At 41.8% G+C, this 17307-nt stretch overlaps 1 protein-coding gene across 2 annotated transcripts in view; it reads right to left on the reverse strand.

Moving 5' to 3' along the window:
- Positions 1-6110, reverse strand: part of LOC124870106 (TSC22 domain family protein 2-like) — a 31746-nt gene extending 25636 nt beyond the window's left edge. The window contains exon 1 of one of the 2 annotated variants that reach the window (XM_047368603.1): positions 3661-6110. In XM_047368603.1, coding sequence (XP_047224559.1) covers positions 3661-5405 — 1745 coding nt within the window. In that variant the 5' untranslated portion in view covers positions 5406-6110. The remainder of the gene's footprint in view (positions 1-3660) is intronic. The other variant, XM_047368604.1, reaches the window with a different exon arrangement.
- Positions 6111-17307: the final 11197 nt, after the last annotated feature.

Genomic DNA, 17307 nt, shown 5'->3' on the forward strand with positions numbered 1-17307 from the left:
GAAACGCGTTCTGTAAATTAAAAAAATAAAGAACTTCTTCCTCCATTATAGATGGGTGCTTTAGATGAGCATGGAGAGTAAAACTGCAGGTTTAATAGAACTAAGAGATTTTAAGTCTACCCACATCTGGATCTGAATGGTTGGATGAACAAACCACATTCCAGTTTCCAACAAACTGAGGTAGAAATTGCTGTACATCATCATCTGAAGCCTTTGTCCCTATTTATTGATTCAATGAACAAAAATGAACCTTATTGGATCAAATATTTCCATCTGACACGAAAACCTTTTTAAACTACAAAGCCTCTAATTAATTAGATTAATTTTTAAATCATGTCCTGCCACTAGTTTATAGACTATAACATGAGTTTGTATTTTTACATGCATTCAATGCATTTTTATTGATTTGTTTATATTTGACCGGCTGATCACCGTTCAAAACCGATCACGGGAAAATTGGCAGATATGATATTCTCCAATATAACAATGCTTTTTTTTTTTTTTATGATTTTAGAATTCTGGATATTTTTGCTTATGTGTCAAAATAAAAATAAATCAATGTCACAAAATGGAACTATTATAATAACTGTTTTGTTTTAAATAAAAGGCAATTATCAACTAATTAGGGCATACATTTTTTTAATACTGTGGTATAATTAGTCAAGGTTACATGGTATTAATCTCATGTTGATCCCATGCCAAATGGAAACCAGTTTACTTACACATGGTACCACATGAGAACGAATAACTGATAAAAAAAAAAGCCAAATTAAAGTTTAAAATTGGTTACAGTTTACTAAACTAGCCACATACAACCAAATTGTTACTGCCAGGTCTGCATTTCCTGCCTGCTCTAGATTCTGGCATCTCTATGTGACTGTATATGGAAACCACAGAGATTTCAGGCATTGTATCATTTCCGCTTATGGGTGCCATCTACTACAGCTGAGAACTGAGACATTGCTTGTATCTGGCGAAAATAAAGCAAGCAGCACCCATAGTGTTTTCTACCGGAAGTGTTTGCCGATATATCTGTACAAAAAAAAAAAGGTCTCTGTGGCATATTGGCTCCAACTGTGTTTGTTTGAATGCAGTAAAAACCTCAGGTAAAAGAGCAAACTATGTTGTCACGAGTGTGCCAACACTAACTCAAACACTCGTTGCTTGTTTACATTCCAAAGTATTTTCCTGAGCAGGAACTGGCTTATTAAAAGGTCAGGCATGCAGCTCATTTACAGGGAGGCCGTGATTAGCCCAAGGCTACCCGAACAGTGAGCCAAGTCACAGCAACCAGGGGTGCACTTTTTTAGCTGTGCCTTAGAGGCCATCAGAACACACACACCATCCTGGGACCTGTGTTAGGAAACAGAAGTGGCTGTGCTCAGGTTCACCTCATGAGGTCGGTTCACATTTTACAGGCGTGCATCGCCATGGCAACTTCTGCTGCAGACCTCAAGATAAGAGATCGCCCTATGTCCAGACCAATAAATTCTAAGGGGGACGAAAAAAATGTGAGACCAGTGCTTGCTCGAGAAAAGTCTCTTCTCTTTTTCATCTCTCAAAGTGAAACTGCTCGAATTTTCCTCAGAAAAGCATCTATACAAAGAGAAATGCTCATGTCTCACAAATCTGCATGAAATTTAATAAGATATTAAAAAATATAACATCTTTTAATCATTTTATTTATAAATACAACCATTGTGCTTTTTCAGACCAACACTGATTTTCAGTTTTATTTGAGGTCTGACCTGATGATGGCGATTTCCTTTTAACAAAAAATTTAAAAACATGTTGCAGGTTCTTTGAATGCAACAGAAAATTAAGTTATTATCCCAGTTTATGAGATGAAACATACATTTATCTGATTTTCACTTAACTTAAATAAGTGAATCAAAGCTGTTGGCTGGCTCTTCAAATCTGGCTGATTCCCATCATTGACTGACTGATTAGTGCATCTCGAATAATTATTCTACATTTAGAATGAATACATTTTTGCAACAGCCATAATATTTGGTTAAATATTCCTTTTTTTAACTCAAAGAGCATAAAAAAAAAACAGTCAATGATACATCCGACCCACGTTTTATGCAGCTAATAATTGTCAACCGTGCTTTGATCAGCTGGATAATTTACAGGCCACATTTTTACCAGTGATTCATCTGGTAGCTGTTACCTTTTCCCTTGCTCCTCTTACACTGGTTTAAGGGTGTATTCACACCAGGAAAGTCTTTTGTCCGCTTGTTTGGTCTGGACCCGGACATTTAGGAAAACAGCTGTAGACGTTCTGCGTGCAGCACCTCTGTTCTGCATATTTGTGCCGTTATTAAAGCTACAATATTATTGTGAGGGTGAAGAGCAGCTCATTCAACACAGACTTTGTTAAGTTCTATTTATAATTTTGGAACGGCGTCAGAGAACTTATGTTACCTGTCCCACAACATGCCAGTAGCGTTGCTAAGCAACATACAGCTAATCAAGTATGATTTCCGTACCACGTAAACCTTTGCTACCGGATACAGTGGCTTGTTAAATCCAAAGAGACGTTCGTTTTCTGTAGCTGGTTCAGATCGGGGTCGCTTCGTATTCAGACCACAAGCGAACCACATCAGAGTCTGTTTGGAAGTGGACTGAGACCACCTCAAAAAGTGGGTCTCGGTCCGGTTGTTTTGTCCAGACCAGGGATCGCTTCAGTGTATTCACACCTGCACAAAGTCCGGACCAACAAGGGAAACGAACTCTGGTCGTTTAAGCGGACCAAAAGTGGCAGGTGTGAATACACCCTTAGAAACATGGTCTTTTTAAAGTTGGACCAATCAATAAACTAGAAACCAGAATAAGCCAACCTTCCCTTTATAAGATCTGATTGGTGTTCAGCAGGACAAAAACTGTTCTATTACGCCACTTCATTAAATGCATCAAAAACAAAGAACTACCACCATCTGTTTTTCAAAGAAAATATCAACCAACACCATTTATTTTGAGTTGAATCAAACTTATAAGTTAGGGACAATTGCTTTACAGAATAACTAAGGATAGTCTTGTAAATCCTTGATTTTCTGTGGAATTTTAAATGATCTCAATGAAAGAAAAGGAAAACTGAAAAGTGGCATCAGCCAGGAAAAGCCTTATCTGTGCATCCGTTTTTTTCCCAAATCAAATCTATGTTTGAGATTAGACTAGATAACCTGGTCCTTAGAGAAAACGGGTGAAGGTGTTACACTTGCAACACTCAAGCACACTTTCCTACACACGCACACACACAAACAGGCTTTCAGTTGTTAACAAGAGGTTTTCTACCTTCATCAACTTGTTGCTTGAGCTGGCCTCATGTGTTCATTCTCTATGCTTTTCTTTCTTTCTTTTGGCCCAAACAAGAAATAAACATTTCTTCCCTGTGCTCCACTACTCTTTTTCTCTCATCCATCAACACGGAAGTTAAGGTAAACCAGGTCTATCTGACTAGAAATGAGCAACAAATGCTGCAGTTTATTTTGACCTTTCAACTTCCTGTGATCGCAGCCAATTCGTGTACACTGCGTTTTTCCCCCACTTATGTCATTTTTTAAAGTGAGCTTCTAATGGGGAAATGTGTAAAATATCTCCTGTCAATCTTAAAAAGTTACGAGAAATTTCAAAAACGTCACATAAAGAATGCATTACCTGTCCTCCTCCCCGTCGACAGGTATGTGGATTCCAAACAGGCTAGTGACAGCAGGAGTGGTGAGCTGCAGGGTCTCAGGCATGAAGGGCTTTGCAGCTTCCCTTCCAGACACAACAGGAGACTGTGCAATGACTGCGCCCTCTGACTTCCTTCCACCACTTGCCTCCACCTGTCCAAATCCGGTTGTTGGGAGGACCAGCTCCACCGAGGCCCCTGGAGTCTTGCTGTGCGCTATCTGACCAGGAGGCAAGCTGGAGGTTGTCACATTTGGCATGGTTGCAATGGAGGCACTGAGCACGGCAGGGGGCACACTCGTGGGTGCGCTTGAACCCACGGTGATGGCAGGCACATTTTGCACACCACAAGGCGTGGAATGGCCGATGGGCTTAGGTTGTCCGGCTGGGGCGTACTGGCTTGTAGTCTGATGTAGGAGGGTGGATCCACCAACCAACATGGGACCCCCAGGAACTCCAAACCCTACAGTCTGAGACTGCTGTAAGGCAGCAAGAACTGGTGGTCCAGCAGACATAGACACCCCTACAACTAAACCAGCATCTCCAACCTGACTCACAACAGAAGCTCCAGAAACTGGAGGCATGACTGGAGCAGGGATGTGTCCACCAGTCACTGCAGAGAAGCTCGACACTGGAAGAGACTGTCCTCCGGAATGCCCCAGCGGAATGGATGCAGGCTGAGGCTGCTGATAATACTCTGTCTGGTGCTGCACCAGTCCTGACGACTGGCTGGTGATAGGGTGGACCCCAGGAACCGGCTGCTGTGTTGGGTAGGAAGGAGGCATCATTGGGGACTTCTGTAGGTGGACTTCAGAGTGGGGCAGGCCGTTCTGTCCAATGGGAAGGACATTCTGAGCACCATGAAGCTGAAGGCCCCCCAAAGATGACTGAGGTGGGAGAGCTGTAGGATTTACACTGGAGAAAGAACTGCTGCTTCCATGCTGCTGGCTGCTGTGGCTCTGATGCAAGACCTGCTGCGATAGTGAAGAGTGCGATCCTTCTGCCATGGAGCCTAAACCAGGACCAGAGTGTGTGGCTGGGGACACTGTGGACCCCACTGAAGGTCCAAGTCCACTGTCTCTATCTGCAGCAGGATCCAGTGTTACACTGGCATGTCTTATACTGTCAGTCCGTCCAGCATGTGAAGTCTCGGAGTCCTTCTCATAGAACTCAGTACATGTCCACCTGCCTCTTCTAAATGGCTCTCCAGTACCATGATCCAGTTTAATGACCCTGAAGCGTGATGAGCAGCTCACTGTCGAGGTGGAAGAGCTCGGTCCAGCAGCGGAATAGGATGTGTTAGCTGACACACTGGGGCTGGCTGTAGCAGGGGGCTGATGCTGCACCCCTCCATGCTGAGTCATGAGGGGTGACCCAGTTGTCACGCTAATCCCCGACTGGTGCTGACCACCGTGAACGGAGCCAGGCGTTACAACCTTTCTCAACTCCCCGGTCGTATTAACTCCTGGCCCAGGCGGCTGAGTGGCCTGAGGTGCGTTTGATTGCGCCTCCGCCTCTCCAACGTTATTCAGAGCTTCATCGGAGGAACTCCTGTCACACGCGGGCTCGTATTCCGCCCGGGACACGTCGTATATTTCCGTCGACATTTCTTCAGTTCGCGACTCGTCCGGGTCGTCTAGACTCTCGGTGTCGTCGGTGGTACCCGGGGGCCGGGCCTGGGTCACGCTTGTGATCTGAAAGCAGCTCTTCTTGGTCGGCATCTTCGACATGTTGGCCAGTCTGATTCCGGGTCCCGTATGGCTGTGTTTTTCTGCTCCGTCAAAAAGCGGTGAGCTGGTGGAAGCTTTCCGTCTTGTTTCCAACTAAGCTTCGATCATATTAAAAAGCACACTCAGGTCTGTTTTCCTCTTCCTAGTTAGCTGGAATCAAGATGAATCTGCGCCATCCTCTTCCTCTCTCGGTCTCCTGTTGCGTTTCATGAAGCTCAACGCCACACTTCGTGTCTCCTTGTCCAGCAGTGCGGGTCCTGACACCAATAAAAGCTACCTGGATAACGACTGCTATAGACCGGCCTGCTGCTTCCCGGGCTGTCCAGTTGCCGGCCGGCCGTTGTCGCAGAATGTGTTGCCAAGCTGTAGGAGCTACTTTAGGCTAAGGAGGCCCCGCAGCCCTTCACTCACTGAGCTAGCTAACAATTCAAGCCAAGTGGCTGCCGCCGCACACTCCCCCTCTACGTCGGTACAAGTATACGAGACATCTTCACTTAAGCGCGCCTACGTTTCAGCTGCTTTACCGACGACGGGACGTCCGTCGAGAACACTTTACTTTGTCGCTATCTATCGTAGAAGAGCGAATAGAGCTCCAAATGTTCCACTTGAAACAAGTGATAATCTTAGCAGCGCCGACAGCTATCCCCCTCTCTTCTGACAAGATGGCTATGTTGTGTGCAACCGCGCTGCATCGTGGGTAAGCAGCGAGCAAGTGTTTACGTACGGCCAGTTTGTGAATCACTCTCGGTGCTGCGTTCATGAACCGTCAGAAAAACTAGCTCAAGTCCTTCTTCTTTAATTTTATTGGTATCTCGCATCCAACTTTTTGGGTGCATATCGCCACCTACTGTACCGGAGTATATAATTTCAGGGCGTGTACCTCAAATTACATTCTAATAATAAAAAAAAACTATATAATATGGACTAAAACTGTATCTTTTAGAAATACAAATAACACTTTACATACTTCACTTACATTTCTATTAATACCTAATATTCCTTCCAAGTGTTACCCCCGTCCCTACTCATACATCCCATTATGCATTAAACTCCTCTCATAATCATATTTGCTACACCTCAAAATAATATGTTCTATATCTTCAGGGGCACCACAGAACTTCACATGCATTAGATACACACTTATCCATAAAATAAAGAGCTGATTTTAATCCAGTATGCCCCGATCTTAACCTTGAAAAAATTATTTCCTCTCTTCTACACTTTCCTTTAAGACTTTCACCTTAATTGATTTCTGTATTCTGTAATGTCTTCCTTTAGTATCGGTGTCCCACCTCTCCTGCCATATGTTCCTCACTACTGCTTTTATTAGTGATCTGGCCTTACCTTTTCAAAACGGAACATTCATTATTTCATCATTTTAAATTTCAATGCTCTCTTTGCAATCTCATCTTCTTTTTCATTTCCCTCCACACCAACATGTGCAGGAACCCAACAGAATTGTACATCAATTCCACCCCTTTGTATTCTTAAAAGTAATATCAATACTTCCATCAACAAATAATTTTTTGCTGTTTCTTTTGAAATCAAACTATCTAATGCTGCTGTAGAGTCTGAACAAATGACTGGCCTATCAGGTTTTACCTCCTCTAACCATTGTAACCCTAAGATTATAGCAATTATTTCAGCTGTACATACAGTTTATCATTCAGTCTTCTATATATTTCTACATTAAACTCCAGTATAAATACACCTGAACCCACATGTTCATTCCCTGGATCTTTCGAACCATCAGTAAATAATGGCATATAATTGTAATAATTTCTTTTTACATATTCTTGTACCATACATGTAATAAAAGGTACTCTTTGTTCCCTTTCTCTCCTCTTTTCCATAAGCTGTAAGTCGACATTGGGTATTGGAAGTATCCATGGAGGAACATTTCCCCATACAGTGTTCGGTCCATATTCTAAGGTATTTAAACCCTATTTAGCTGCTACTGCATTAATATTCCTTCCAAATCCTTCGTATTTACTTTGACACGAATATTCCCAACATTCCCATAAAACCTTTGTTGTAGGTTGTTCTTTTCCAGATCCCTGTAATTTCACCCAGTAACCCATTGACATCTTTGAACGTCTTAAATCTAATGGTAACTCATCAGCTTATACCAGTAGTGCATTAGTTTAAGCGCTCTGAAATTAATTGTGTCTAATTTACTAATAGTACTAATAGTACTAATACTAGTACTAATAGTACTCTTGGCTGTTGCTCCATGCACCATACATTCATAATCATGATCTTATCAAAGCCCTATAAATATCCAATAAGGAATGTTTGTCTGCTTCCCATTGATACCCAGACACCAGTCTCATGAGATTTAATACTTTCTTGCATTTTCTCTCAACTGTTTTAACATTAGTCCTCTATAAACATTTCTTATCAAATCATAATCCTAGATACTTAAACTCTGATACCCTTTCCATATTCTGACCATATGATTTAAGATGCACATTTTAAATTCTTTTTTTTTTTTAGTAAACAGCATAAAGAAAGATTTTGTAATTGACATTTTAAATCCCCAGTCAAATGACCATCTTTCAACCTTCAGTATAGCTCTCTATTAATTACATGTTTAATGTTTTCCCTCTTTTCCATACAGCCCCATCATCTGCATAAAGTGATGATCCAATATCTTTAATAATGTCACATTAATATTTGTTGTCGGACCAAAGTGCAGGTAAGAGCTGGGTAGCCGCATGTTGAGTGATCTTCAGCTTTATTCAGAGGTATCCAAACGTAACATAAATCACTGCAGGAACATGAAACACATGGCAGTCAAGGATAGAGACCCGAGTTGAGAGACGAGGAACCAGCAATCAACACATGAAACAGACTAACTAATATACTAAGGGAATACAAAGGGCAGTTAATCAAAAGGAAGAGGGAACAGGTGAGATAAGGAGGCAGGGAGACAGAAGGAACAGGGGAAACTAATGCATAGACTAAACATGGGCGAAGGGATTAATTAATAAAAAGACACAAACCAAAAACCACAAAGAAAGTCCAAAATATCATACCGTGACAACCAACATTTAAAAAGATATCATTGATCATTGTGTTAAAGAGAATAGGACTTATAACACTCCCTTGAGGAATACCATTTATAATACCAAACTTATATGAAAAAGCGTCACCTACTTTAACTCTGAATGTTCTACTGGGGGAAAGTTCAAAACCGTATTGTAAAGTCTACCACCAATACCCATTTTACTTATTTTAATCAGCAGCCCTTCTCTCCACATTGAATCATTAGCTTTCTCAATATCCTTGCTAACTTTTACTAAAGCATCTCCTCTTTGTTCTAAATGATACGATAATCTTCTAACAATGATCTTTTCCATCCACTTACACAGATGCGATGTCAACGTCACAGGCCTATAGTTATCTGCATCAGCTGTGTCTTTACCAGGCTTTTAAAAAGGTAAACAACAGCCCTTTTCCAGTTGCTAGGCATTTCTCCTTGTCTCCATATTTTGTTTAGCAGTTCTAATATAATGCTCCAAGCTCTTTCAGGTAAATGCCTAAGCATCGCATGGCACTTGATCTTGACCTGGAGCTGTATATCCACTTCCCGCTAGTGCCATTTTCATCTCATATGTTGTAAACTCCAAATCCAGTGCTGAGCCATTACTATCTTTTTTATTATATCAGTACTTGTTCTTGAAATGGTTTTTTTCCTGTGCAGTTTATGTAAATCATCTAAATGGTTACCACTGTTCACTTGCAAACTTCTTACCCAGTATTTCAGCTTTTTCCTAATTTGTAACTGCCAAATAGTCTCCATCTACTATTACAGGAATTCAATTTTTTTTCTTTTCCCACACATCTTTTTAACCAATGACCAATCACCCAAATTTATGTCTCTACCAATGGAACGGCAGAAATTTCTCTATGCAGTCTTTTTAGATATCTTGATGATTTTCCATACCATAGCTCTCTTTCTTTGATAATTAAGGATATTATCTTGACTTCAATGTTTTCTTAAAATTCTAAATGCCTTGTTTACTTTTTTTTATAGCATCTCTACATTTATCACTCCACCATGGAACCATTTTCTTTTAACCATTTGTCCTACTCTTAGGAATGCATTTTGATGCAGCTCTGTAAATCAATGTAGTCACTGCTGCAACCACAGACTATTGGTATTTTATTTAATAGACCCACACAAAGTAGTGCATAATTGTAAATGTAGGAAAATTGAAACATTGTTTTCCTTTTTTATATATAAACTCGAAAAGTTTGGAGTGCACACGTATTCAGCCCCAGCTGAGTCAAAACCAGAACTTTAGTACTACTTGAAATATGTCTCTACCAGCTTTGCACATTTTTACATCAAATATTTTTTGACAAATATCTACTATAGGAAATTTTATGTAATTTTTCAAGAACCACAATTTTATTTCTATTTTTAGGTTTTGAAATAAAGAAAAATATAAAACTTTAGCAAAAAGAAGAATGGATACAAAAAGAAGGATGGATACAATTTCTTCTATGTTATGTTGATATTTAAAAAAAAAAAAGCACACAGTTGCCGACCTAATGACATGTAAAATAATAGATCTAAAAATTATTACTGGTACTGTTCGTGTCTTTCTGTTGTGGAAACTAAATGTAATAAAAAAAAAAAATCAAAATGATAAAATTATCATTTAGCCAAATCATGGAGGGTCCAATGGGCCACTTGCGGCTCTGAAGGTAAAGGTTGCAGACCCCTGGTCTAGAGACTTACATTTTTGCTCATTCTTTTTTAACAAAATAGTTCAAGCACAGTTAGATTGAAATACTGCCCTGTACTCAGCTCTATCTTCTACACATCTATTTGCTGTCTCTGCTAAGGAAAAGCATCCCACTGGATGATAAAGTAACTACCATTTTTAAGAGTAGGGTTGGTGCGTTAACAGTGATGTGCTGTGTTAGTTTTGCATCACAAAGTGTTGTGCATGTAGGCAGGGCGACCTAAACCTGCTGATAGGCCATGGGGCTAAGAAGTTTCGTAGGCCCTCACCCCCTAAAAAACCCCTAACTTCTGTATTAATGGATCTGAAGAATTCTGTCAACTTTGGTATGTTTTGGAGTAATCTTTTCACAAAGTTCCTTCTCATTAAGTGTCTTCTGTTTTGAGCACTGCTCTTGAATTTCTTTCCAGACATTTTCTAAGTTATCTTAATCATAGAGGGACGCACCCAATAATCATTAGTGCATAGTTTAGTCTGATATGTGACTTGGGTCACTTGTAATTTGGATCAGTTAGTAGACAAAATGAGCATATAAGGTGATTGACTAGAAACATGATATGTTATAAAACAATGTTTTTGGGGTTTTTTTCAGCCAAAATGATAGGCTGTTAAACGTTGTAGGCCTCTGGGCTTCAGCCCTGGTAAGCCCATTGAGGTGGCCTTGTATGTAGGCTAAATAGTTTATTTACTTTTAGTTTCATTCAACCAGAACACCCTCTTCCACATTGCTGTGTCCCCTATATAGTTTGTGGCAAACTGCATATAGGATTTCTTATTGATTTCTTGCCAAGTGAGATATTTAGAAGGCACAACTAATAAATGTTGTTGTTCTGTCAACAGATTCCCCAACCTGACCTGTGGATCTTTGCAGCTCCTTCAGGGTTACCATGCGCCTCTTCACTGTTTCGAACAGTAATGCTCCCCTTGCCCTTCTGGTTAGTTTAGGTGGACAGCAAGCTCTGAATTCAGTTTATTTTCAATTCAATTCAGTTTTATTTATATAGCGCCAATTCACAACACATGTTGTCTCAAGGCACTTCACAAAAGTCAGATACATACATTCCAATTAATCCTAACCATTGAACTGTGCAGTCAAAGTTAGTTATTTATTCAAATTGGATAAAAAGTTTTTCTATCTAAGGAAACCCAGCAGATTGCATTCAGTCAGTGACTTGCAGCATTCACTCCTCCCGGATGAGCATGTAGAGACAGTGGACAGTCACTGGCGTTGACTTTGCAGCAATCCCTCATACTAAGCATGCATGGACCCCCTGCAATTTTCTTACCGAGCAAACAGGTCGGCAGATGATGCTGTTAACTTAGGTCTACACTTCATCCAGCAACACCTTGACCACCCAGGGACGTATGCCAGGATCCTGTTTATAGACTTCAGCTTGGCCTTCAACACCATCATACCAGACATCCTCCACCAGAAGCTCACCCAGCTCAAGGTCCCAGCCTCCACCTGTCAGTGGATCAACAGCTTCCTGACAGACCGACAGCAGCAGGTGAGACTGGGGAGCATCTTCTCCCGTTCCAGATCAATAAGTACTGGTGCCCCCCAGGGGTGTGTTCTATCTCCACTCCTCTTCTCTCTGTACACAAATGACTGCACCTCATCTGACTCGTCCGTGAAACTCCTTAAGTTTGCAGACGACACCACTGTCATTGGACTGATCCAGGACGGTGATGAGTCTGCATACAGACAGCAGGTGGATCGGCTGGTACACTGGTGCGGTCAGAACTACCTTGAACTGAACCCACTCAAGACTGTGGAAATGGTGGTGGACTTTCGGAGAACACCACCCCCATACGCCCCCCTCACCGTCCTCAACAACACTGTATCGGCCGTGGACCACTTCAGGTTCTTAGGAACCACCATCTCTGAGGACCTGAGATGGTCTTCACACATAGACACTGTTCGAAAGAAGGCCCAGCAGAGACTGTACTTCCTGAGGCAACTCAAGAAGTACAACCTTTCACAGGAGCTGCTGGTCCTCTTCTACACTGCCATCATTCAATCTGTCCTGTCTTCATCTATCTCAGTGTGGTTTGGTTCATCCACAAAACAGGACAGGTCCAGACTGCAACGAATAATCAGGACTGCAGAGAGAATAATCAGGGCTGACCTTCCCTCCATCCAGGACTTATACAGGTCTAGGGTCAAGAAAAGAGCTGCTAAAGTCTCTGCAGACCCCACACACCCTGCACATAAACTGTTTAGAGTTTTACCCTCAGGCTGCCGCTACAGAGCACTGTTCACTAAAACCAGCCGCCATAGAGAAAGTTTCTTCCCCCAGGCTGTTTCTCTGTTGAACATTCAATACAGTACAGAACAACAGCATACAGATGTTGCAAATGCACCTTTTTTATTAGATATGTGTATATTGTACATTGTAAATTGTAAATTTGTATATTGTGTAATGCAAAAACAGAACAAAAGAGCAAAGTGTACTGGAGGCAAATTCCTTGTTTGTATGTACGAACTTGGCAATAAAGCTGATTCTGATGTAGCGACAGCAGAGATGAAAAACTCCCTTTTAACAGGAAGAAACCTCCAGCAGAACCAGAACCAGGCTCAGTGTGAGCGGCCATCTGCCACGACCGACTGGGGGTTTTAATGGTGAATGGTGGATTGAACAATGTTCAAAGCTTACAATATTGTTTTAGAACCTAACTCTGCTTTAAACTCCTCCACCACAGATCTGTCTGAAATGTTTCTAGGTCTTCATGATGATGTTTGTTCACTAAGGTTCTCTAACAAACCTCTGAGGCCTTATTAGATAGAAAGTGTATTTCTAAATGATACAACTATTTAAAGGTTGTGAGTCTTGTGATTATTTAGACATACCTTCCATGCCTCTGGCCTATTAGCTATCAGGACAGGACCCTTAATCTCCATCATGTGTAATTTCAAATTTCCTCAGTTGTAACTGAAATAAAATGTCTTTGTGATTTCTATACAGGTATGCCAAAGTAAGCACTCACTGTATGATAGTAGTTTCATAAAATATATATGGGACTAAATTCCCGAGATTGAGCCATACAATTGACAAATTAAGGCACAGTGAAATGGCAGTTGCTGCACAACCGTTGCAGCTTTATTTGAAACACTATCTGACCACAGATTTCACGTGGTGACAAGATGATTTAATACTTCCATATGTGAAAACTCTACACATATAGTCCCCCAACACAAACAAAAAGTTCATAACCAAGTAGAGACACTTTGACTTGAAATAAATTTTAATGCTAACTTTTACAGCCGGTGTAGATAATTAATCCTATTTACTCTGATACCCCTATTTAACACCCAGTGCAACTATTGGCTTTCAGAACTCACCTAATTTGAAAAATGAACTACATCTGTGTGTAATTTATTTCAATATAAGCCCAGCTTTTCTGTGAAGGCCTCGCCTCAGAAGTTTGTTAGAGAACATTAGTGAACAAAGCATCATGAAGACCAAGGAGAGATCAGAGAGAAAACTAGTTAGGTTCTAAAACAGTATCTCAAGCTTTGAACATCTCACAGAGCTCTGATCAAATAATCATCTGAAAATGAGTTAACACATGGCAACATGTACAGGTCCTTCTCAAAATATTAGCATATTGTGATAAAGTTAATTATTTTCCATAATGTAATGATGAAAATTTAACATTCATATATTTTAGATTCATTGCACACTAACTGAAATATTTCAGGTCTTTTATTGTCTTAATACGGATGATTTTGGCATACAGCTTATGAAAACCCAAAATTCCTATTTCACAAAATTAGCATATCATTAAAAGGGTCTCTAAACGAGCTATGAACCTAATCATCTGAATCAACGAGTTAACTCTAAACACCTGCAAAAGATTCCTGAGGCCTTTAAAACTCCCAGCCTGGTTCATCACTCAAAACCCCAATCATGGGTAAGACTGCCGACCTGACTGCTGTCCAGAAGGCCACTATTGACACCCTCAAGCAAGAGGGTAAGACACAGAAAGACATTTCTGAACGAATAGGCTGTTCCCAGAGTGCTGTATCAAGGCACCTCAGTGGGAAGTCTGTGGGAAGGACAAAGTGTGGCAGAAAACGCTGCACAACGAGAAGAGGTGACCGGACCCTGAGGAAGATTGTGGAGAAGGGCCGATTCCAGACCTTGGGGGACCTGCGGAAGCAGTGGACTGAGTCTGGAGTAGAAACATCCAGAGCCACCGTGCACAGGCGTGTGCAGGAAATGGGCTACAGGTGCCGCATTCCCCAGGTCAAGCCACTTTTGAACCAGAAACAGCAGCAGAAGCGCCTGACCTGGGCTACAGAGAAGCAGCACTGGACTGTTGCTCAGTGGTCCAAAGTACTTTTTTCGGATGAAAGCAAATTCTGCATGTCATTCGGAAATCAAGGTGCCAGAGTCTGGAGGAAGACTGGGGAGAAGGAAATGCCAAAATGCCAGAAGTCCAGTGTCAAGTACCCACAGTCAGTGATGGTCTGGGGTGCCGTGTCAGCTGCTGGTGTTGGTCCACTGTGTTTTATCAAGGGCAGGGTCAATGCAGCTAGCTATCAGGAGATTTTGGAGCACTTCATGCTTCCATCTGCTGAAAAGCTTTATGGAGATGAAGATTTCATTTTTCAACATGACCTGGCACCTGCTCACAGTGCCAAAACCACTGGTAAATGGTTTACTGACCATGGTATCACTGTGCTCAATTGGCCTGCCAACTCTCCTGACCTGAACCCCATAGAGAATCTGTGGGATATTGTGAAGAGAACGTTGAGAGGCTCAAGACCCAACACTCTGGATGAGCTAAAGGCTGCTATCGAAGCATCCTGGGCCTCCATAAGACCTCAGCAGTGCCACAGGCTGATTGCCTCCATGCCACGCCGCATTGAAGCAGTCATTTCTGCCAAAGGATTCCCGACCAAGTATTGAGTGCATAACTGTACATGATTATTTGAAGGTTGACGTTTTTTGTATTAAAAACACTTTTCTTTTATTGGTCGGATTAAATATGCTAATTTTGTGAGATAGGAATTTTGGGTTTTCATGAGCTGTATGCCAAAATCATCCATATTAAGACAATAAAAGACCTGAAATATTTCAGTTAGTGTGCAATGAATCTAAAATATATGAATGTTAAATTTTCATCATGACATTATGGAAAATAATGAACTTTATCACAATATGCTAATATTTTGAGAAGGACCTGTATTAGCTTATTTACCTATATTTACCTATATTACCAATGATGCGTGTGTATTATATCAACATTTTTTCCGAACTGCTGAAGCTTTGGAAAAGGAATCTTTCAACAGTAATGGCAGCAGGGGTGCCTCTAGAAAACGTACAAAATGTAACGGCGATGGCTATTTAAAAGTGGCATATAATGAAGCACACAAACGGGATGTACACTCACCGGCCACTTTATTAGGTACACCTGTCCAACGTCCAACTGCTCGTTAACGCAAATTTCTAATCAGCCAATCACATGGCAGCAACTCAATGCATTTAGACATGTAGACATGGTCAAGATGACCTGCTGCAGTTCAAACCGAGCATCAGAATGGGAAGAAAGGTGATTTAAGTGACTTTGAACGTGGCAAGGTTGTTGGTGCCAGACGGGCTGGTCTGAGTATTTCAGAAACTGCTGATCTACTGGGTTTTCACGCACTACCATTTCTAGGGTTTACAGAGAATGGTCCAGTGAGCGGCAGTTCTGTGGGCACAAATGCCTTGTTGATGTCAGAGGTCAGAGGAGAATGGCCAGCCTGGTTTGAGCTGATAGAAAGGCAACAGTAACTCAAATAACCACTTGTCACAACCAAGGCATGCAGAAGAACATCTCTGAATGCACAACACGTCAAACCTTGAAACGGATGGGCTACAGCAGCAGAAGACCACACCGGGTGCCACTCCTGTCAGCTAAGAACAGGAAACTGAGGCTACAATTCGCACAGGCTCATCAAAATTGGACAATAGAAGACCGGAAAAACGTTGCCTGGTCTGATGAGTCTCGATTTCTGCTGCGACATTCGGATGGCAGGGTCAGAATTTGGCGTCAACAACATAAAAGCATGGATCCATCCTGCCTTGTATCAACGGTTCAGTCTGGTGGTGCTGGGGTAATGGTGTGGGGGATATTTTCTTGGCACACTTTAGGCCCCGTAGTACCAATTGAGCATCGTGTCAATGCCACAGCCTACCTGAGTATTGTTGCTGACCATGTCCATCCCTTTGCGACCACAGTGTACCCATCTTCTGATGGTTACTTTCAGCAGGACAACGCGCCATGTCATAAAGCACGAATCATCTCAGACTGGTTTCTTGAACATGACAATGAGTTCACTGTACTCAAATGGCCTCCACAGTCACCAGATCTCAATCCAATAGAGCACCTTTGGGATGTGGTGGAACAGGAGATTCGCATCATGGATGTGCAGCTGACAAATCTGCAGGATCTTTGTGATGCTATCATGTCAATATGGACCAAACTCTCTGAGGAATGTTTCCAGTACCTTGTTGAATCTATGCCCCAAAGGATTAAGGCAGTTCTGAAGGCAAAAGTGGGTCCAAAAGTGGGTAGAAGCACAGTGTAACTAATAAAGTGGGCGGTGAGTGTACAGACAGACAGACAGACAGACAGACAGACAGACAGACAGACAGACAGACAGACAGACAGACAGACAGACAGACAGACAGACAGACAGACAGACAGACAGACAGACAGACAGACAGACAGACAGACAGACAGACAGACAGACAGACAGATAGATAGATAGATAGATAGATAGATAGATAGATAGATAGATAGATAGATAGATAGATAGATAGATAGATAGATAGATAGATAGATAGATAGATAGATAGATAGATAGATAGATAGATAGATAGATAGATAGATTAGCCTCAACAGCTAGACGCACCTCCCCTCCTATGATCAGAGGATTTGCCAATTGGCCATCTTTGCAAAAAGTGTTCTCAGGCCAGCTGAGAGACATAGTCCCTCCAGCGTGTCCTGGGCTGTCCCCTGGGCCTCCTCCCGGTGGGATGTGCCTGGAACACCTCCCGAGGAAGGCGTCCAGGAGGCATCCAGTATAGATGCCCGAGCCACCTCAGCTGGCTCTTCTCGATGTGGAGGAGCAGCGGCTCTGCTCCGAGCCC

This window comes from Girardinichthys multiradiatus, chromosome 6 (assembly GCF_021462225.1).
Source record: "Girardinichthys multiradiatus isolate DD_20200921_A chromosome 6, DD_fGirMul_XY1, whole genome shotgun sequence".
NCBI lineage: Eukaryota > Metazoa > Chordata > Actinopteri > Cyprinodontiformes > Goodeidae > Girardinichthys > Girardinichthys multiradiatus.